Source organism: Tauraco erythrolophus, chromosome 6, assembly GCF_009769465.1.
Source record: "Tauraco erythrolophus isolate bTauEry1 chromosome 6, bTauEry1.pri, whole genome shotgun sequence".
NCBI classification, from domain to species: domain Eukaryota; kingdom Metazoa; phylum Chordata; class Aves; order Musophagiformes; family Musophagidae; genus Tauraco; species Tauraco erythrolophus.
The window spans coordinates 67751561-67773258 of NC_141470.1; the positions used below are offsets into that span (position 1 = coordinate 67751561).

At 45.8% G+C, this 21698-nt stretch overlaps 2 protein-coding genes across 4 annotated transcripts; both read left to right on the forward strand.

Annotated features, from left to right (window-relative positions):
- The first annotated feature begins 107 nt into the window (after nucleotides 1-107).
- On the forward strand, nucleotides 108-4876 carry JKAMP (JNK1/MAPK8 associated membrane protein). 3 transcript variants are annotated; one of them, XM_086613345.1, is made up of 7 exons: nucleotides 108-149; nucleotides 352-443; nucleotides 1157-1311; nucleotides 2317-2523; nucleotides 2962-3143; nucleotides 3825-3901; nucleotides 4200-4876. In XM_086613345.1, exons 1-7 carry the CDS (start codon nucleotides 137-139, stop codon nucleotides 4416-4418), a joined length of 945 nt encoding a protein of 314 aa, XP_086469471.1. In that variant the 5' UTR covers nucleotides 108-136; the 3' UTR covers nucleotides 4419-4876. The 3 variants fall into 3 exon arrangements, with proteins under 3 accessions (XP_086469471.1, XP_086469473.1, XP_086469474.1); XM_086613347.1 differs by lacking the exon at nucleotides 108-149 and having other exon boundaries at nucleotides 347-443; nucleotides 1157-1336; nucleotides 2273-2523; XM_086613348.1 differs by lacking the exons at nucleotides 108-149; nucleotides 352-443 and adding an exon at nucleotides 542-558.
- Nucleotides 4877-9671: 4795 nt separating this feature from the next.
- Nucleotides 9672-20304, forward strand: LOC104369847 (potassium channel, subfamily K, member 16). Its single transcript, XM_086613852.1, has 5 exons — nucleotides 9672-10106; nucleotides 12126-12246; nucleotides 14231-14397; nucleotides 15987-16155; nucleotides 19946-20304. The coding sequence occupies exons 1-5, from the start codon at nucleotides 9672-9674 to the stop codon at nucleotides 20302-20304; spliced, it is 1251 nt and encodes a 416-aa protein (XP_086469978.1).
- Nucleotides 20305-21698: the final 1394 nt, after the last annotated feature.

The following is a 21698-nucleotide window of genomic DNA, read 5'->3' on the forward strand; positions in this document are numbered from 1 at the left end:
GCCCGCCCGTCCGAGGCGGAGCAAGCCCGCCCGTCCGCGGCACCTCGCCGCCATTCCCCGGGGGTGGAAGCGGAAGTGACGGGCGTGAGCGGCGGTACCGCGGCGGAGGCGGAGGGTCTGTTGCCGGGTTACCGGGATGTACCGCTCCGGTAGGACGGGGCAGGCCGGCCCCGCCAGGCGGCACCGGCACCGGGCTGGGAGTGGGAGTGGGGGGGTCGTCAGCGGCCGGACCGGGCCGGGGTTGGCGCTCGGTGCCTCTCAGCTGCGGCAGAGCCGCGTGTGCGGTGCAGGGCGAGGCGGGCCGTGTGGGACGGGAGCGCCGCGGTAACGTGGGCTGCGCTCTCCCCGCAGCTGTGGACATCCAGCCCGCCTGCCTCGGGCTGTACTGCGGCAGGACCGTCCTGTTGGTCAACGGCTCCGTGGAGACCTACGGGGACTGCGGGGTAAGAGCGGCGCGGGCGGGGCTCGGCCTGGGATGGCGGCCGTGATGGCCCCGCTCCCCCACCCAGCGTTGGCAGCGCGGCCCGAACGGCTCCGGAGGCGGACGCGGATCCCGCTGTAAGCGGCCCCGAGGTGCCTCGGGGAGCAGGTGGAGATGAGGGCTGCGAAGGGCGGGCAGAGCTGCCTTACCGAAAGCGGGAGCTGCTCGGTATAACGTTCCCCGAAGGAAGTGCTGAAGGCTCGGTGCTAAACCGGAGCCGAGCGGAGGGGCTGCGGAAGCTGGAACAGAGCAGGGTGGTACGGAGAGCTGTGCTGGAATCCCTCTGCGCACTGGATTTATTGAAGTACTAAGGGAGGGCAAGATCCAGGAAGGGTGGAATGAACGGGCAGCAAGAAACTCGGGGCGGGCAGTGGTTGGGAGAGACCTGGTGAGTGAGCTTAGTGATGAAAGGGAGGGGGAGCGGCAGTGGGAGAGGAAAACAGAGTCTTGGATGAAGCCGTTTGAACGTGCTTCACCTTTGTTTATATGAAGAAGCAAGAGACAGAAAGAGCAAGGCCAGAGTGAGCTGGGAAATTGCTGAGGTTAATGGTGCAACTCTTTAAAACTTTGATACGTTTCTCGCCCCAGTACGACTCCAAGCTGTTTTTCCAGGAACTGCAACGGCTCGTTATTGGTACTCAGGTGCTTTGTCAATACGGTCTGTGCTTTTTGTAGGTGTGCCCTAGAGGTCAAAGAACCGATGACAACAAAATCTGCCGGGAATGTATGGGATCGCCAGACCGCTATGACTGGCTGTACCTTGGCTTCATGGCCATGCTTCCCCTGGTTTTACACTGGTTCTTCATCGAATGGTATTCAGGAAAAAAGAGGTTTGTGTACCCTTTCTTCAGATCAGTTATTTAAAAATGGAAATCTCGAATCCATGAGCAGTAGATCTGATATGCTGAATTGAACTGTCCGGCAGTGGACCTTGGTGGAGCTGATAGAGTAGCACGTAAACTTTGGGCAGCTGGAGGTGGTTTTTTTTTCGCAAATGTAAGATTGATGGGCACTGCCCTCAGGACATGGTCTGTATCTCTTTAATGTGGTGGTGCCCAGTGTGATTTGGGCTGGATTGGGTTCCCCGGTAGCAGGCAGGAGCAGCGCGTTGTGTCACCCCCTCTCTCCTGCGCCAGACCTGCCACCCACTGAGGCCCCAGTCAGCGGGGCTGCGCACGTGCAATGGAAGAATGGGTTTGAGTTTTCTCTTCGGGAATACGTATGCTGGGTTTTGGTCCTGACAGCGTAGCTGATGTAACCTTTACGTCAGCATGGCGCATTAAAGAAGTTCTGTAAAACAGGGATTTAAAACCACAGCTGGCTATTAGGTGCTGGGCTGGAACTTTTAAGAAGTCATGACTCTGGAGTGTACTAAACACTGAAAACATAGGGGACTGAGAGAGTTTAATGTATGTATATATACCATCTTTAACACGGACTTTTGAAAATTTCGCTTGTATGTAACAACGTTATCCCTTCTGAGACGTGCGGTGTCTCATCCTTACTGCTGCTTTCTTTGACACTGCAACAGCGTGGGTGGTGGTGTCCTGCACCTGACTGGATGCTTATGCTACAGCAAGCTTCCACTGAAGAAGCTGGAATGCTGTTCAGTTACATTTTACGCACTAAGTCGTCCGAGATTGTAAATGAGTTTTCGTTTTCAGCTTCAAATACTTAACTTTTTATTCAAGCAGCATTGTCCTATCCTTGATCACGGTGAATACTAACTCTGTAGAAGGCTCTGTACTGCACGGGCCTCCGCTTCCCAGTCACTGTTTAGATTTCCTTTAGCGTTCGCAAAATAGTAGTAAATCTCTCTGTCTCGCCTTCCACAGTTCCAGCGCGTTGTTGCAGCACGTCACGGCCTTGTGTGAGTGCAGCACTGCGGCACTTGTGACGCTGCTCGTCAGCGACCCCGTTGGCTCTCTGCGGATCCGCTCCTGCCCGGTGAAGAAGCTTTCGGACTGGTACACGATGCTTTACAACCCAAGCCCTGACTACATCACCACAGTGCACTGCACTCATGAAGCGGTGTATCCCCTGTGAGTGTAAAGGTTTTCATACTCCTGTCTGTCCCTTCCTTTGACACAGGTGTGTTTCTGTCTGTGCCTTTTCTCAAAGCAGCAAAAAATGTTCAGGTAGAACTCGGACCGATGACCATCCATCCGAGAAGTCTTTTCGTGCCTCCAGCTGTTTTATTCGTGAAACACTTAGCAACAGCTAACGACTTTCTGAGTCACCAAAGAAGGTGGCATAGTCCTGGCTATTTAGCTGTGAAGTGTAAGACTTCCATTTTTTTTCCCCTTTGCTGCATCTTGACCGTTTCCCCTGGGGAAAAAGCGAGCCCATCGTTCTGTGTTTACATCCTTTAATTGTAAATTCTTTAGACTTGACTGACTCTAACCCCAAGCTCCCTGGTTCTGAGTTGAGTCTGCAGGAGAAAAAGACCTGCACATTTGAAGGTATTTCTCTTTTTTCAGGTACACCATTGTGTTTATTTATTACGCCTTCTGTCTTGTGCTAATGATGCTACTTCGGCCTCTTCTGGTTAAGAAAATTGCCTGTGGTTTAGGAAAGTCTGATCGATTTAAGAGCATTTATGCAGCGCTGTACTTCTTCCCTGTCCTCACCGTGCTTCAGGCTGTTGGAGGAGGCCTGCTCTGTGAGTTCTCTCCTAATAACACTAATAAACATACCTGTAAACACACAGTAACAAATTACTGACGGGAGGGATGGAGGGGACATGACATTCTTTTTGCTTTGGGAATAAGGACGTTGTTTAAGGTTACTACTGTGAGGAGTCTGGTCTGGAAAGGTGGCTCGTTAGTAGCCCTGTCCTAACCAGGCTCCTGACCAACACTCGCCTCTGCCAGTGCTACTGGAGGCTGTCCCTTTCCCAAAAAAGGACAGGTGTGAGGGGGTATGAGAGGAAACACTTCAGAGGGAGGGAGTTTCATTGTTTGCCAAGGTGGTTTGTCCGAGTTCAGAGATGGATTAAAGTCTAAGTTTGGGGAGATAAGCTTTTTTCAGTTTAGCTTCCAGCATACTTGTCACATGAAGGGGACAGGTGACGCAAAGTCCCCACTCAGCCTACTTTTCTCATTTTCTGCCTTTTCCATTAGTGATTTAAGTGTACAGTAACTCCACCTAGAAATATTAGAAAAAGTTTGAAAACCTAAGGCAGAAGCATTGAGTAGTTGTGCTTGGCTGACCCTTAGTTTAGTGCTGTGCGTGTTTGAGGTCAGCTTACTTCACACCCGTGGTTCCATGCGGGAAACTCCCTCTGCTGAAATGTATATCATGCATTCTTTTTCCTGCTAATGTGTTCAATGTTTGCCTTTAGATTATGCCTTCCCATACATCGTGCTGGTGTTGTCTTTGGTTACGCTGGCTGTGTACATGTCTGCTTCTGAAGTGGAGGTAGGTGAACAAACTCATATTACAAAATACTTGAATGAGCAGAGACCACTTTGTCTCTTGCCTTTTCTCAGCGATGTGTTCTGCGTTTAAGCCTGTTCCTATATGACTTCTCCACTTAGCTGGAGGAAGCTCCTGCAAGTCTTCCCTCTTGTGGTGCACTGAGCAACTGTGTTGTGCTGGAAGGGCTCAAACCCAGGAGGCTTCATAGAGCCTCTGTGCACGACCTATAACATTTCTTAAACATCAGGTACTAGGTAACGGGCTGAATACTCACAGGATACTGTGTTTGTTTTGCAAGTCTTTCAAGGATCTTCTTGTCAGGAAGAAAAGGCTTGTCGTCCTCTTCAGCCACTGGTTACTTCATGCCTATGGAATCATCTCCATTTCCAAACTGGATAAGCTTGAGCAGGACCTGCCGTTGCTTGCCTTGGTACCTGCACCTGCGCTCTTCTACTTACTGACAGCCAAGTACACCGAGCCGTCGCGCGTGCTCTCAGAAGGTGGCAATGGACATTAGAAGGAGCCCGTGCTGACAACGCTGTCCTAACAATCTGGATTAAGCAATTTTAGTGCTTGTTACGCTTTGGAGACTTCTGTTTTAAAAGAAGTTAGTTATGTACAAGACTTCTGGGTGAAACACCTCTGAGAGAGACTGTATAATATTAAAAAGCCGCACTTGGTAATCTTCTTAAATACCAGGTATACATCAAAGGGAATGTCTTTGTATTTATTCATCACTGTGAATCTGCATAAAAAGCTTGTGCCACATTCTAGTACAGTAATTTGCTTGTGTATGTTTATTTCCTAATACAATGCTTTAGCTGTTGTTTGAATGGAACAATACAGCCTGGTTTTCCATAGACTTTCAATCAAACAAAAATGCCATAGAGCTTGGTGTTCTCATCGTGTAGGCTAGCTTCTATCCCCTGCCAGTGGAAATAGACTTTCATCTTCCTTCCGTCAAAAAATAAAATATGTTGAGCATCTTCTCATTTATTCCTCATGAGGCTTTAGTCTGACTGCTAGGAAGAAGGAAATGTGTTGTAAAGTTCTCTAGAAAGTGTAGTTTATGGTCCACGTACTTCATGTATGGACACCTCTTCCTGGAGATGGTTAAACAGTAGTATCCTTCCCACTAAATCCATTCTCTTATACCTGGACTATAAATTTCCATCTCAGATCAAAGACTTTCTTTCCTGGTAGTTGTCAGCAAACCACTTGCTGCGGATAAGCCGGTGAAGCATCTGTTAACTACATATGGGTGAAGCCACCTCTGCATCGTGCAGCACAGCCACTTTGGCTTCCTCCTGTGGGAGCGCGTCGTGCCCGCTTCATCCATTTATCCGTGGTGCCAACAGCTCACCTCTCGTGTGTGTGGCTACAGCTGTACCCATACTAGAGCAGGCAGACAGGAGTGCAGTGTAGCAGCTGAGAAAGGAATAGCTCTTTATGCAGCATCTCCACTGCAATGAGAGAAATTGCTGGAATGACTGAAGTGCAAAATCAGCACGTACTTCATGAAAAGAACTGGAGATTCCTTATCTCCATAGAGAGATACCATTATCTCTGCTCTAAATTCATTAAAATCTTGGTATGAACACCTTGATAAGAATTGCTAAAACTTCTGAGGCTGTTCAGAAGTGAGGCTTTGGCCTTGCCGAAGCCAAATGTCCACCCAAAGACTCCAGTCTTTTCTCCATATTGTAGTGGGAGATACCCAAAGTGTGTGTCCTGTATATTAGTCACCAGTAACTTAGTGCTGTAGAGAGTCTGTAAGAAGATGCGGAGCAGCGCTGAAAGTCTAAACACAGCAGGAAGAGTAACAGGAAGATCTTCTCAACTTAAACTCTTCCTACTGCTCTGGCACTGCAAATAACAGTGTCTATTTCTGTATTTCGGTGTGACAGTAACGCCTTTTTTATTCTATTACCTGTCACGGTTGCTAAGGATGGAGCCTGGCAGCAGCTCAGGGGCTTTCAGGGGTGTCATCTCAGCCAGGCTGCCTCGAGATGTCGCTCTCTTTCTCCACAGAAGGTTTGATTTCCTTACATCTGATATGCCTCTGCTGATAGCTTTTTTTCTGTGCAATGCCAATTGCCCCCTCAAAGGGGCTGCCCACTCTGATGGCTGGCTGCAGCACCAGGAAGAAACTGTTCAAGAAGAGCAATCAGGTAACATGGAGGAAGTCACAGCCAGCCCCTTTGCACATGGCGCTTGTTGGCCAGATTCTGCACTGGGCACAAAACGCTCTTTTCAAAAACCATGCCTGAATCGCTATGATCATAGGGATCTTCTTCACTTTCTTCCTCCTCTTGCCCCTCACTCCCTCCTCCTCTTCCTCCTCTGGCTCCATGTCACTAGTGGAGCTCTCCTCCTCACGCTGTTGACATCTTCACTGCTCCTTTTCCTGAGCTGCCAGCAGAGCCCAGAGAAGAGGATTTGGACTAGAGGAAAGGCCCAGACCTGCCCCCTGCTGCAAGTCACCAAAGAGCAGGGTGACCCAGGCAACGCTGCTGTGATCCTGGATCCTCTGCTCCTGGGTCCTCTACTCCATCTGCTGCACTGGACAGATCAAATTCTGTCGTGCGCAGCTGTACAGGGTGACGAGTTATTGTCACTGCCCCAAAACAAGAGCATGGACATGCTGGGGAGCTTTAGTTACAGAATCAATGAATCAAAGGTTCGTACTGCTCCTTTGGTACTGCTCTCTTTTTATGAATATTATCATTGTTGTTACTCTTTTCTCGTTTTTTAAATCGTCCTTATCCCAACCCACGTGTTTCACCCTATTACTTCCGATTTTCTCCTCCCGTTCCACCAAGGGGGAGGAGGGAGTGAGCAGCAGCGTAGTGGCTGAGCTACCATCTGGGCTAATCCACCACAGTGCCTGAAGACCTCTTCCATTGTCCATAGAACAGTAGTCTCATGAGCTGATCTTGCAGATCCATAAATTCACACAGTGCCTGAGCGTGGGCATCTGGATGCTGTGCCAAACACTGGAAGAGGTTGAGTGGCTCAGCTGTTCTCAAGGCTAGGAGCAAGATTATCTCATCAGGCATGTTTTCGTTGCCAAAGAAGAAGTGGTTGAGGCATTTGTACTCCAGGCAGCAGCACAGGTACCTCATGATATCCTGCAACCATGGCAGGAAATCCCTCCTGCGCCAGCATGACACAGGTAAAATGATCAGGAGATGCATCACAACGGTCTTCAAGGTAGAGATGGAAAAGGCTGAGCCCACCAGGATGCAGGCAAAGATGTGCATTTGAGGTGGCAGCTGTTGTGTGGGGTCCTCCTGTCCACGTGCCTGAAGAACTCCACCTCTGCCACAGCATAGTGCTCTGGCCACATCGTGCTTGAGGTGAAGGTATCCACTCTACTCTGGTTGCTCAGGAAGATGTCCGAACAACCTTACTGCACCCCAAACATCATCTCAATGATGAGTCCAAGGAGACCAGTTGAATGGTGACTGTGGTCACAGGGTGGATTGTGTGGCAGATGCACCCGCCCTGACAAAGACCTGACAACGAACTGACCAAAGCCTGCAAAAACTTGCCTCCACAACTATTGTTACACCCACACAGTGGTTGTCAGCACGTATGCATTACGGTCAGAGGGTGAGGAATTCAGGGTCCTGAGCCAATGGGGGGCCACAGGACCATATTTGACCCCAGATTGGAATCAATTAGGGTATAAACGGAGCCCCACTGGAGAGCCATTCTGAGTTGGTCCTCCTCAGAGTAGCGGGTCTGCAGTGGAGGACTCTCCCTTTCAGTCGGAACGCTCCCCAAAGAAATGCCTCAAGGTTGAGAGCCCTCCCTTTTCAGGCCAGGGATTGGACATTTTGGTTCGTCAGCCACAAACCTTAGGAATTCTTAAGTCAGTTGCATGGTATTAAGTCCCGAGTGATGTTCTGAATCTGTGGATGGTTGATGTTTGTTGCAGCCTCAACGCAGTTTCAGTGACAATGAAACTTAGCTTCTGGTTGCAGTAAAGGACTTCTGGATATGCATGCACAAATAGCAAACCTGCTATCCTTGGGGATGGAGCTAGAGGGAAACCGAGCCTACATGCATACACTTCAGAGGAGACAGCATGACAAAGATGAGGTTTCCTGGCAACTTACCCACCCTGATCAAACCTCTGCAACTGAATTCAATATCAAAATTTTCACCATCTTCCATGATTTTCATGGTTTTTTTCCATCCATTTTCCCCTCAGATGTATTGAGGAAAGAATCAACCTGTGTTATCTTCACGTCTGCTGTGCAGGCACGGAAATGCTGCATTTGTACATGTAAAGGGTTTTGTCTTGTCTCTCAAGGCTGGGACCCTGAGAGACACAACGGGTGAAGCCATAGGTGCCTTTATTTATATGGAGATACTTTAAATCTGAGGAAGAAACATGCCTTCTACACCCTGTAGCTTCAAAAGAAGTGAGAGGAAACATGACACATCCTGTTTCTACAAACCCTTTTCCAGTAACTCTAAAGAAAATCTCTACACTTTCAAGGATTTGCAAAGCTACTTACCTTCATTCATAATGTTCCTGTTTTCCTCTGAGCTAAAACAGATTTCTGTGTGAAAGGACAACCTGCACTTGACAGAGTGAAGCCATCTGCCACTCCTTGTTTACACCAGTTCCGCAAAGCTAATCTCAGAGCCTCTTGGGGCTCAGAGTCTCTTGCTCTTTCTTGTATTTTGAAACTCAATAAGAACACAAGGAGCAGAATGGGTGGCACATTTTAAATGCTTCTTCAAAGGCTGATTTGCTTCAGTGTTTTCTCATGATTAAAGTATGGCATCTGCTGAAATAACAAAGAAATAGTGCACAAAGCAAGTGAAAATGCTAGAAAATCTAAGGTCAAGCAAGTTATTCTGAGTTTTAAGAATGTCCATGGTATAGCCAAGCTCAGATCTGTTTGCCATCTCTTCCAAAGTCAGTATTCAAGACTTTGCTCTCTCACCCTACAAATTTTTCTCAATGGCAGCCAAATTCTCATTGAATCTGATAGGAACAAGCTCTGACACTTACATAAGTGACTTCCCAATGCATGGGAACCGTCCTCTTTCCTCCAGTGCTTCATTCCATGGTACTCTACCAAGCAGATCCCTTAGGAGGCCGAAGACTGCTCTCTCCTGAAAGCCAGAGTAGTGAGCTTGCTGAGTGCCCTCCTTGCCACTCTAAGGATCTTGAACTCAACCATTTCATGGTCACTGCAGCCAAAGCTGCTCTTAAGCATCACATTCCCCACCAGCCCCTCGTTGTTGGTGAGAACAAGGTCCAGCATAGCACCTCTTCTCGTTGGTTCCTCTATCACTTGGAAAAGGAAGTTATCATCAATGCATTCCAGGAACCCCCTGGATTGCTTCTGCAGCTGTTTGGCTCTATGTCCAAGGTTTTGCTGCGAGCTGTTATGGCTGTGCAGGGCTGCAAGACTCTGCCCTGCGCCGTAAGTGGTCAAGTGAAGCCCAGGAGAGCAGCCCAGCTGCATTTCCCTGAATCCGCCTCTGAACACAGGGCAAGAAGGGGCTTCTGGAGTCATCGAGGCTTGCCCTGGAGTCTACTTCTTAGAGTTAGCAGGAGGCAGAGGAGTGAAAATAATGTTTTTCCAGCAAGGTCGCCTGTGGGCCCTTTGCGGGCTATCCTTACCTGTCCCCAGAGGCTCTTGAGCAAGAGATGGCCACCTGCCAGCTCCTCACATCCTGATCCACTTTTCCTGAGAACTCAGCAAGGCAGAGTTTCACAGGCAAGAGGAAATCCCTAAACGGCATGCAGCCCAGAGAATGGAAAGTTTTTTTCAGGGGGGTTGGGTTTGTTTGTTGTTTTTTTTCCCAACATCCCCATGAATGTATTTACAGCTTGCTGTCCCCATCAGCGTCAGCGCAGAATCCCAGCAGAAACCCGGGCTGGGAGGGATCTTCCTGCCTGGAGAAGGCTTCCCAGGAGCACGAGGGATTTACCAATCACCACTTTTCACCTCCCATCCCTTGCCGTGTCTTACCAAAGGCCATGTGCAGCAGCAAGCTGCAGACAAGTTTGCTGGTGGTCGGCTACTTTGTCTACCTGCTGGTAGGTGCAGCCGTGTTCCAGGCACTGGAGAAGACTGCTGAGAAGCAGGAGAAAATAGCAGCTGCCCAGATGAAGGAAGCTTTTCTGCAGAACTTCACCCATCTCACGGTGGCAGAGATGGAGCAGTTCATGAAGGTGAGTGGCAGCCCTGCGGAAGCCCTTTCTCTCTCTTGTTTCCCCATCAGATGTTGTTTCCTACTCAGCCTTGCTACACAGATAACCTTCACCGCGTTCCTACTGATGTGGTCGTTTAGATGTTAGCAAACCCCAAGCCTGCTCCCCGGTCTGAGCAGGCAGGTCACATTGATGGTAAATAAAGCTTCTGTAGCTTGGCAAAACCTTGTGTGTTAGCTATTAACAGTCCCCATCCTGCGATGCCCCAGTTCTTTGGGGTCTTGCCTTCTGTTGATTTGGCTTTCGATAGGGCTATGCTTACCTACAAGGGGTGGCATGGCAGGAAAAATGAGGCTGTCTGAAATGAATGGGCATGGTTGCCACTTACAACTGTGTCACAGATAGCACAAAGGAACAATATGGCAGAGTCCAAAATAATCTGCTGGGTGAAAAAAAGAAGCCTGAATCACTACGAGGAGGGTGGCATAGTCAGGGCTTGCTTTCTGAAGATGCTGCAGAAGTGAAACAGATAGCCTGGCCAAAGGAAAGCTGTTTCTGGTCACAGCACAGGAAGCTGAGAATGAGTCTGGTTATCTCTTCCTCCTTGGTTATTTCCTAGCTCAGTCTGCTACAACACAGTGGAAAATGGGGAGCACAAATAGCCTTGCTGTAAGCATTTCTGCTTGGGAAACTAACGGAGCTCTTAATGGGCCAGTTCACAGAATAAGGAAAGGAGAGGAAGAACCGGGGAAGAGCGACCAGTGATCCAGACCCCAGTTCACATGTGCATGCATCCTCTTCACCTTGAATGATTTTTTTTTTCCGCAGGGAGGGGAGGAGAAAAAAAAAGAGCAACTTTTCAAGACAATAAAATCGTTGTGCAAAGGCTGTGGAATGATTTCTGTTAGCCTTGACTTTCTGGGACACCAGCAAAAAAGATAGTGAGGGAGGAAGCAAGGGGGAAGACTTTTCTGGTGCAGTTTTTTCCAGCTTGGGTCTTGCCTTTGGCAGGGCTCAGCCCTGGATTTTATCTAGGCTATTTATGGACAAATCAGCCTGCCTTCCAGATGTCCAGTCCAATGTTCTCTGTTTGCGAAAGTCAGGGACAGCTAGATACCGTGTTTGATTGTTTGTTTGTTTGCTTGTTTGTATTTTTCAATTAAAAAAAAAAAAATTAACAGCATTTAGAATCAAAACCAAGGAGGAGGGAAGAGTCTGAAAATGCATAACATGATAGATGACAGGGCTGGAGGGCCTTGGGAGAAACATCTAGTCAAACCCCCTGTGGCAGGGCAGTCTCAACTTAACCCAAATCATCTCTGACAGATGTTCATCTAACCTCATCTCAAAGGCCACATTGTAAATATATGCGTGTGTGTTCATGCATGCAGTTTGGAGAAGAGTGTATATGTCAGGCTGAATTCTGACTGTGGTCACACCAAGTGTAATGCTTTGCAAATCAATGGACGCTCTGAATTTAAATCTGTGATGCTAATCAGAATACAGCCTTAAAATGAAATCCCCTCTATATGTCATGTGTACCCTGCTATAACTCACTGATGCCCTCCTGGGAGGGATCAGCATCACTGCTCAGTACACCTGCATACAGGTGGGTGATTAGATCCTGGATCCACCACTGCTGTCTCAACGACAAACTTAAAACCAGCAATCAACCACTCTGTCATGTAAGCCAACGGGCTACCTTGCTCTGCCACATCCTAGTCATCTATAGGATCATTTTTTTTCCAAAGTACTTAGCCTAAAAGAATTGAGGTACCTGGTCGCATTAAAAGGAACAGGTTCTTCTAATGCACACTAGAGCAGTCAACATAAACAAGGCAAAAGATTAATGCTCAAAAACGCTGGCTGGCTGCTACCCAACCTTGGAGGTAAAGTTATGGATAGTGTCAGAGTATCGCTGAGGACAGGTGAGTGATAATCACAGAAAAGGAGCAGTAGTTGGTTAAATCTGTAGTATTTTTGCAGTAAGCACTTGAGAAAAGCAGCTGTGTTGATACCAAACTTTGCTGTCCCTCCTAGAACCTGACTGAAGCCATTCAGAATGGAGTTTACCCTGTTGGAAATGAATCACAGATTGAAGACAGCAACTGGGATTTCAGTAACTCCTTCTTCTTTGCAGGCACGGTCGTCTCCACGATAGGTAGGTCTAATGCTTTCCATGTATGTGTGTTTGTGTGTGTGTGGTGCTTATTATGTCTCATTATTAGGACCTGAATGGATAATAATTTCAAGGATAAAGGCTCCAGCCCTTCATTGTCATGGATAGGAAGCAGCAACGGACTTGGTCCTGAGACTTCACCACTGCACAGCTCTTCGTGCATTATTTTGGCTTGTGAAATACTGGTGGCTTTTCATATTATTTCCCACGTGTTTCTTCTTTTCGAGCCATCTGTTAAAATGTTCGTTCTGCTGCGAGTTGTGGGCAAGAGATAAACTTCACTTTCCTCATCTTTATTCTAGGGTCAAATATGCTTTAAATCTGAGAGTGCTGTAAAGCATGAAAGAATGGCAGGAAAGAAGTGAACTCTGCTGGGGCATGAACACTGTCTCAATATCCGGTGCTGAGCTGTTACTGCACATATTGAATTAGTGATATGTCAGGAGGAAAAAAATGGGAAGAGAGCAAGGCAAATGCTGAGACTTTTACACTGCTAGTTCAAGCTGTTCTGACCTTTTTGAGGGCTGCCCGCCCCTGCCTGCCTCTCCCTTTCTTTCAAATACGCATCCCAAAAAGTGCAGACCTGTCAAATTTAAGTGTAAAATCCAGTTGGCTCCTGCTTCACACTCACATCAGCAGTGAAAGTCAAATCTATGTTTTTGCAGAGGGTAGCCAAGGCCTCACTCCCACTATACCCTAGGAACAGCAGCTCCACTGATCTGTGAGTGTGACATGTCACAAGGGCCCCAGTGGTGTCCCAGCATCATGGCAGGTGTGTAGGTGTTGCATGAGCCCATGTGGAGACCTCCTGCTCTAGAATAAAGAAAGGCTTCTGACCCATCACATCAAAGACAAATGTTCCATGGTTACAACAACGTTCACATATCGATAAAGCTTCCCTAGTTTGTCAGCACCCTGCTACTAGCCGATCCATTCCTTGCTCCTACCTGCATTATTGTATTTTTTCATTACAGCATTCATCTGCCAAACAAATCTATCACTTCCTGTCAAATTTTTTTCCCTAGTGAGGCAGAAAGATTCTCCCAGGAAAAGTGCAACTTTGCCTGATTCTCTGCACCTTTGCCCCTGAGGTCTGTTGGGAAGGTACATCAGGTACTCCCAGTCATCTTCACCAGGTTTTGTCATGAAAATGGGATGTTTCTGTGACAGGGAGCATAAGACAGCATTTGGGGTCTAGTAGCCAATAAATCACTCAGGGTTTGATTTTTTTGGTCTTTTCCCTGAATAAAACATTGCATTTTCCAAGTAATGGATGCCTTGAGATGACCTATGCTTGGGAAAGTGCCTTTTCTCAGGGTCACTGATAGAGTAAGGACATACACAAAGTACAGCACTCAGGCACGTACCTCATAGGGTCTAAGAGGAACAGTCTCCAGTCCATTAAAGGACATGTTTGGAGTTCTGCAGCCATTATTGCACTACTTAGATAAATCCTCTTTCGTAGGACTTTAAGACAAATATCTCTCTGGCACAAGTAAATCAGTCACCAGTAAGGTCTGGACTAATTAGCACCATCTATTCTAATGCACACTGCACAGCCTACAGGACTGGAGCCAGTATCTGGACATACCAACTTATGGGCATTTAGCCAGGGAGGTCACTAACACACAGGCAGATCGACAAGAAGCTAGAGATGGCTGTATGTGATTCTGATATGGCAAACAGCCTGGGACTCCAGCCATGATGTCTTCCAGGTCCTCAGATTTCTGGTTTTTGTCTTTCCATGTATTTGTCACAGGACAGAGCATGTTTTCCATAACTGCTTTTCAGTTGTGCTTTTATTCCCACTAAGGTTGGGTTGGGAGCACACAGTGCTCTCTGCATCCCCCAAAAGATGCGGTTTCTTAATCTGCTTACTGCCTTTTTCAGAGAAAAAAGTGTGAATGTGACCGTGGACTGCTCCAGTTCTCTGGAATATCTCCTCTGACCCATCTTTTTTTCATAGGCTATGGCACGCTACATCCTAAAACTGCTGGGGGCCAGATCTTCTGTGTCTTTTTCGCTCTGTTTGGAATCCCATTGAATATTGTTTTTCTGCACCGTGTTGGTAAGATGCTCTCACTGCTGTGTAAAAAGCTGGGGAAATTCCTGTATGAGAAAGGAATGAGAAAGGTAATTGGTTTTACTTACTCAGGCAGGTTTATATGCTAATTTCCAGTGTTGGGTTTTTTTTTCTCAAGATATATGGTAGCGTTATCCTCTATTCTGTTTGTTCTCATGCTGTGTTAGACGTTGTGCGCTAGGAGAGGGGAAGAGGCATTCTTCACTTGCAGAGCTAAATAGACAAGGCAACCATGGAGGAGATACTCAGAGAAAAGGATGCATTTTGTCTATCCATCTAAATGGCAGACATCCAGCCCGCTTCAGCAATCAATGGAGAGAGTGGGCGCCTCATCCCACTTCTCTAGATGCTTATCTCAGGAGCTGACACTCTAGGGAAGTACCTGTCTCCCTTTGTAACTCTAAATAGAGAGATGATTAAGCATCTCATCTTGAGGCAGCAAAAAGCAGGTGAGTTTTAAAAAGCTGTAAAAAGCAGGTGAGCTCTAAAAAGCTGTAAAAAGCTGTAAAAAGCAGGTGAGCTGTAGGGGTTTCAATGGGTACTGACTCAATGCCTAGTGTGCCACCCCTCCTTATTCATGATACAGTCCTTCAATCCCTCTCCTCCCTTGACTTTGACAGAAAGGCAACATCAGGCTGAAGTTGTCCATTTGAGCCCAGTTGCTGAAAAGTGAGGAGATATCTGTAAAGGGCTAGAGACAGGATGTATCTTGCCTGATTAGGCCTCAGGTTATTTGCAGGTCCTCTCCTTTTCTCACCACTACTGAGGAAGTGAGAATAGCTTTTCTGTAATTCTGTGGTTCTACTGTAATTCTCCTTCAGGACAAGGTATGAACAGACAACCCTCTTCAAATTGCTAAATTTCTCCCCATGTCTGGCGGCAGTAGAACAGATACAGGCTCAAGCACAGGCACAATGCACAAAGGCATGAAAAATCATCCAACTGTTGCCATTAATTTCCAGACAATCTGGACTTATAAAATTCTATACATAAACTATATGTGTGTCTGGCTGATAAATCTTAATATATAACAAGTCTTTTTCTCCAGTCAAGGCTTCTTTGTGACTGCTAGGAAACAGGATGGTTTAAAAATCACTGTACAGGCACTTCTTCATCAGGAGCTCATTTGTTAAAAGTCTTCTTGTAGTAAGATATCCACTGGGTAGGAGCCAAGTTGTGGCACTCATGCAATGAGAAATAAAATCAACAATCAGGACTCTTGGAGATAGTACTGTCAGAAGTAGTGTAAATATTATTATTTTTTTTTAATTCTATTTTCCCAGGCAAATTTGAATGTTCTTTAGGTGCCACACCTAAATATCTAAAAACTAAAAGTGAAGTTGTCTGGTGAAAAGTGGAAATAGGAAAAGTCATTGGATAGGATACTTATGGTCATTGGAGGTTGACACAATCAGATAGAAGACTACCTCTCCCCACAGGGCTACTGTGGACATACAACACCCATAATACATAGCTTCCCCCTGCTTCAGAGCAAGGCTAGGATACCTTTAGAGGAAGAGCACTCAATGCAAATCATTCAGTTGCTGTGGTCCTAGTAGGTATTCCTAGATAGCCACTATTCTATATGGCCTGCTAGCATGTCAAATCATGATTATGATTGTATTGGTTTCTTTTTCAGAAGAAGATCAAATTTCTGACGCTTTTGTTCTTCCTGGCAACGGGGATCCTTGTTTTTCTGTGCTTGCCATCACTCTTCTTCCAGATAACAGAGGGCTGGTCCTACAGTGAAGGAATTTACTTTGCATTTATCACCCTTAGCACCATTGGCTTTGGAGATTATGTTGTAGGTAAGACTGATCTCAGAGAGGAGGCACAGCAAAATGCCAGGGTTATGACTGTAATTACCATGAGTTGACTTTACAGGCGACCAATGTACTGTAGAGACAAATCTTCTGTCTGAGTCTTTGACTAGTCTTTGTCTTGTACAGTTCTGGGGGAAGTACTCATTTCTCTGGGATTATGTGTGCTGACAAAAGCACAAAACTGTCCGAATATAATGAAATGTGGTCTTTTGGGGTGCAAATAAACCCTCCAAATTTTGAAGAGGGAAGGGGAAGTGTAGGGAGAGAATTCGAGATGCCTAGGAATTTGCATATACCAAAAGAGAACACACTGTGACAGTCATACAAAATAACACATGTATCCCTGCTTGTAGTGATAGGACAAGGGGCAATGGATTTAAACTGAAAGAGGGGAGATTTAGATTAGATATAAGGAAGACATTTTTCACTCAGAGGATGGTGAGGCACTGGCACAGGTTGCCCAGAGAAGTTGTAGATGCCCCATCCCTGGACGTGTTCAAGGCCAGGTTGGATGAGGCTTTGGCAACCTGGTGTAGTGGAGAGTTTCCCTGCCCATGGCAGGGGGGTTGGAACTAGATGATCTTCGAGGTCCCTTCCAACTCTCTCTGGAAAATCCCAGTCATGAGAAAGTGAGGAAATCTACTCACTCTATGAGAAGTGGGGCTTAAACATATATATCACTTCAAAAATGGCCTTCTCTCATCTCCTGTGCATGACTGGAGGCTCTCTGTCTTCACAAGCTGGAGCTTAGGATTGCCTCTGAAGATGAACTGTTTAAGCTACACTCCAGTATGCTGGAGTGCTTCTCAAAGCACTTCCATGGATCTCCTGACCAAAATACACTCTCCATGGAATAAGCTTCCAGAGAAACTCCAAAATTATCACCAGGAGTCTAGTCAGTGTTTACAGAAGAAGCAATCAAACACCTGTACTCCATGGAGAATCAAAGATTTCTCTTCAACAAGTTGTCCTGCCAGCATCTTGCCAGCCTGAACTTCTCTTCAGTGGGAATATGAGAAGGAAGCTCTGAAGCACTACTACTTGAGCACCAGTGCTGTCCCTACACAGAATCTGGAAGCCTCACGTCCCTTTCCAATGGACAGATATCCACCATGCAACAAATCCTAGGCTCTCAAGCTTTGTAGAGATGCAAGAGGGGCCTTGGAGACTGGCTGGCAGCCTTGCTGTGTGTTTGAAAAATTACTTACATCAGACTGAGGACTTTGGCAGAGGGACTCCACAAGCTTTTCCAGACACCATCTGATATTCCCGGCTGACCTTAATATCTCCGAGTCTGCTGAAGAAGCGGAGTAGCGCTTTGACAATCCAATCCAGTTGACATCTTGTTTGTTTGCATGAATTTAGTGATTGTAATGATCTTGTAGACTAGCTGATGGTTAATTCATGCAATGGCAATGAGTTGATTAGGCCACATTTCCCCAGGTGATCCTAGCCAGCTAACTGCTCCCCCTTGCTTCAAAGCACAGGAAAACCAGTGTCGCCTGAAATTCCCCTTTTCACATAATCCAGAGAAAGATTCTTTGTCTCCAACAGTGGTTAAGCAGTATTGCTATGAACATGACATGGAACTCAGGCATCAGGAAGGAGTCTGTATCACACAACAGTGACCTCTTTGCTCACTGTTTTCTGCAGCCAGGGCCAATCTTTGTCACTGCAGTGGAGGACAAAAGGGCACAGGCACTTCTTTCCTAACCCTCTGTGGGACTGATAGCCCTCACCTGTGTGATGCTGTGCACCTTGAACTTCAGTGATGTGGAATACAGGAAGGTGGAGAGTGGATGGTGCCATGCAGGAGAAAAAGTGGACGTCAAGCTGGTGCATTCTCTTCCCTTCTCTTATTCTTTAAAATACACTTGTTAATTCTCTTGCAAATTAACAAGTGTATTTTACAATGACAACAGCAAGTCACAGCCTGAAAACCACTACCTCCATAGCACTTTCCTCCTCTGCAGCCACATTATTTTACAAATACAGTTTAAAAACAACATTTAGATAGGTCTCCTGGCTCTGTGATTTCATCTTCATTAGGATGACTTAAATGGAGTTGAAATATTTTTCCAAGTGTATTTATCTCGATTGGTCTTAAACAACGGTAATAAAATTATGGGAAGTTTAAAATCTCACACCTTCACAATGAAACAAGAAGAATCAATGACTGCTCTGAGTTATTACGCATTTAGAATTGATTACAGATGACAAATAGATTTGTGCTGGCCAAGTGGAATGGGATAGGTTTGAGTTTATTTGCATTTTAGTAATTCAAAACTGATTTGTAGCTGTTGTACTTCAAGCATGAGCTAAAGCATGTTTTGGGTATGAACACAACCTCAGAAGATGGCAGAGTCTGGATTTAGCTGTTTGTAATACATGCACACATAGATGATACTTCTAGGGTGAAACTCTCCTTGGGCTGTAAACTGAATTTATGCCCTGCTGAAGTCCAGTTTTGAGTTAACATTGCAAAGGTATTACTAGTTGCTTTTCTAACCCCACATCATGAACTTCAGATAAGAGCACAAAAGGACATGCTTTGTAGCAAGGCTGGCATCCCCTCTGCCAACTCAACCTCAGCAGAAGAAAAAGAAACAGCTGTTGGATTTCTATCCATGAGGACAAACCAGCTCACTCCTGCCCCATTTCCAGAGCTCTTGAGTGATGAAGTACGAAAGTCCTGCACATTGAACTATGCAGTACTGAGCACTGCAGGACTTGGAAAGAGTTGCAAGCATCCTGGCTCCTTCTAGGCAGCTTCACAACGGGAAATGATCCACCAGGTTTGTGGTGATCTCCCTGTCTGTGCATTGCTGTGTTATCTGCTATGTGGAGTCATCCTTGACAGTGACTTATAGCACTCAATAGCAGTATCACAAAGTTCTTCTGCAGATGCCAGGGCCGTATCAGCTGTATCATGATGGTAACGTCGTGTGGGACTAAGTGCAGTAGGAGCAAATGCTCTTTATATGTTAGTGGTGGATTGCTGACGTCTGAAGAAACAAACTAAATGACCCATGCAGAAGAGCGGGTGTGCGATACCGACTGATGCAAAGCGGTTTGGACTGCATGAAAGAAGCTTTGGTCCACTGGTTTCCAGCACAGAAAGTTGTGTTCTCGGCATGTGTCAGTGAGTTCTTATCAGTCACCTACTTTTTTAATGGATGGAGCTCCTGAAGCTGTTCGAAAGTCAAGTAGGAATTGCAACTAGTCTCTTTGTGCGATCAAGGGTACCTATAATTTAAAGCAAATATTTACTAGGTTATAGTCACACTTTACAGAAATACACAGAACTACAATAACCTTGATAGTAATAGCTGCGTGGTTATAGTGGCCCACTGTGCTCTGCTTTTTGTGCTTTGGGAGTTTGGGAATATTTTCAAGATAATACAATACAATTTTACACTACTTCCCGTATCGTTGCCTTTACCTGTAGATGCAGAGGTTGACTTGGGATTGATATGCTATAAGGGGAAAAAAATATCGTGCTTTGCTGCTAATTCATCTCAATCCTGGTATATCTTTTGATATATGACAAGCTAACATGTTTGTGCTAGCATATGTCAGTTTATTGCAACAAGAAGAGACTTGCCCAGCCTTAACCTCATGCTGGGGAAGTAAAAGACTCCACTACAATGAAAAAGTCACCTTCAAATACTCAACATAAAATACATTGATTAATCCATTAGGCTGGCCCACTTTACATAAGGAAAACAATTTTATCTTGCTAATTTTCTTCTTCTTTCTCTTCCCTTCTCTGCAGGTAAACAGCCTGGCAGGAATTACTTTTCCTACTACCGAACGCTGGTGGCCATTTGGATTCTTTTTGGCCTTGCCTGGATTGCTCTCCTATTTAATTTATTGACAACACTGCTAGAAGATACTGAAAAAATAATTGTCAAGGATCTCCATCAAATTGGAAAGATGAGTAAGGACAATGAAGCAAGCCAACAAAGAAGATGTTGGCCCACTCAATTTATTCTGGAAGAAGAACTACTACCACCATGTGCTGGACGGGATGCTCAGAAAATGGAGTCATTAGCAGCAGATTCTGAACATACAGAAAATGAAAACAAAAGTTTTTCTTATAGCAAAACTATTGCCATAACATATGAGAGTTGAATTCTTCATTAGAGAGTTGCTAGTGAATTATTCTAAAGAAATTCTGATGGAAATAAACTTTCTCCTACCTTTCGCTGAGATATGACCTTTCAGAACTCAAGACATACAGTTACACAAAGCCTGAATATTAATGGTAAGAAATTTGGTCCTCAATTTGCAGCTAGGTTGTGCTAACAACCTGAGAAGTGCACTTCTTTTGCAAGACATTTTTAAGGTGCTTCTGCACAAATGCAGAGGAGGGACATGGTAGAGCTTGCTGGTTCTATTTGGATTCTGCTGCTTGTAAGAAATCATGTCTCTTCCAGAAACTGACAGGCATAAGCTTTTCTGAGGCATTGCGTAGCACCTTTGGAAGAAGAAATAAGGGTATATAACTGAGTAGATGCCTGATTTGAGACATCATATTGGATAAGCTATTACGATCTGAAAGACACATTTAAAGGACAAGACCTGGGCTAAGTTCAGAGATACTAGAAGCATCTAATGGACAGAGTTAGAAAAAGGTTAGTGTGTTAGAAATGATTCGTTCTACCTCTTCCTGGTTTTGCTAAGATGCATAGAGGCAATTTCACCTTCTATCCCTGTGGCTTTAAAAAACCTTTCTGATGGTGTTTGTTTATAAAGAACATATAAACCCATGTCTTTAATTCAAATTTTATAATAATTTTATTCTATAAGCATTTTATAAGAACTGAGACTTGTTTGGATAGAGGAGTCCTCACTGCATGGGAGCCTTGCTGCTACGTTCATATTCCATAGGAGCTAGAAAGTCATTTAAAAATGATTCTATTGTGCTGTGCTAAGGTAGCTTTTCAAGTGCAAGTGTTGTCTAAACAGTGCAGCCTTACCTTCAATCAGGTAAAAAAAGGATGTCAAATCTGGGCATGGTGTTTCAGATGTACTGCCTGGCATGCAGGCCATCTCTGGGTGAAGACCTTGACCTTTAAAGGCTTGATGTACATGTCAGGTGCCTTGTGTGTGTCAAGAGTGCATGAAAACCCTACCCTGAAGTGCTGACAAAGCAGCTGTGGTTGACACAATCCTAGAGATGAAAAGTTCCGTGGGTGTATATGGTTACAATAAAAGTCAGTCTAGTCCGATATCCTGTCTCTGGCCATGCCTACTAGCATATGCCTCCAAATAGCATAAGAATAAGGCAGCTCTGCCACACTCCCACGCTGAGGTGCAATCCCTCTTCCAGTAGCTGATGGCTCAAAGGCTGCTTAAACAAGAGGTGAGGTCTATGTACCGCAAAGTCCATGTACTTGCCCAAATGTTGAACCCACAGAACCCACCCATTGACACCCACAGAACCCACCCAAGGCAGCCCATAGGATCAGTACACAAAGTGCCTCCTTTTGATAGTGCTGAACGTGTCGCTTGGCAGGTTTTCG

Coding starts and splice junctions, on each gene's coding strand:
- JKAMP (XM_086613345.1), top strand. Junction 1,312..2,316: donor TGGTATTCAGGAAAAAAGAG/GTTTGTGTACCC, acceptor CGCCTTCCACAG/TTCCAGCGCGTTGTTGCAGC. Junction 2,524..2,961: donor CATGAAGCGGTGTATCCCCT/GTGAGTGTAAAG, acceptor CTCTTTTTTCAG/GTACACCATTGTGTTTATTT.
- LOC104369847 (XM_086613852.1), top strand. CDS start 9,672: ATGCAGCCCAGAGAATGGAAAGTTTTTTTCAGGGGGGTTGGGTTTGTT. Junction 12,247..14,230: donor CACGGTCGTCTCCACGATAG/GTAGGTCTAATG, acceptor TTTTTTTCATAG/GCTATGGCACGCTACATCCT. Junction 16,156..19,945: donor CTTTGGAGATTATGTTGTAG/GTAAGACTGATC, acceptor CCTTCTCTGCAG/GTAAACAGCCTGGCAGGAAT.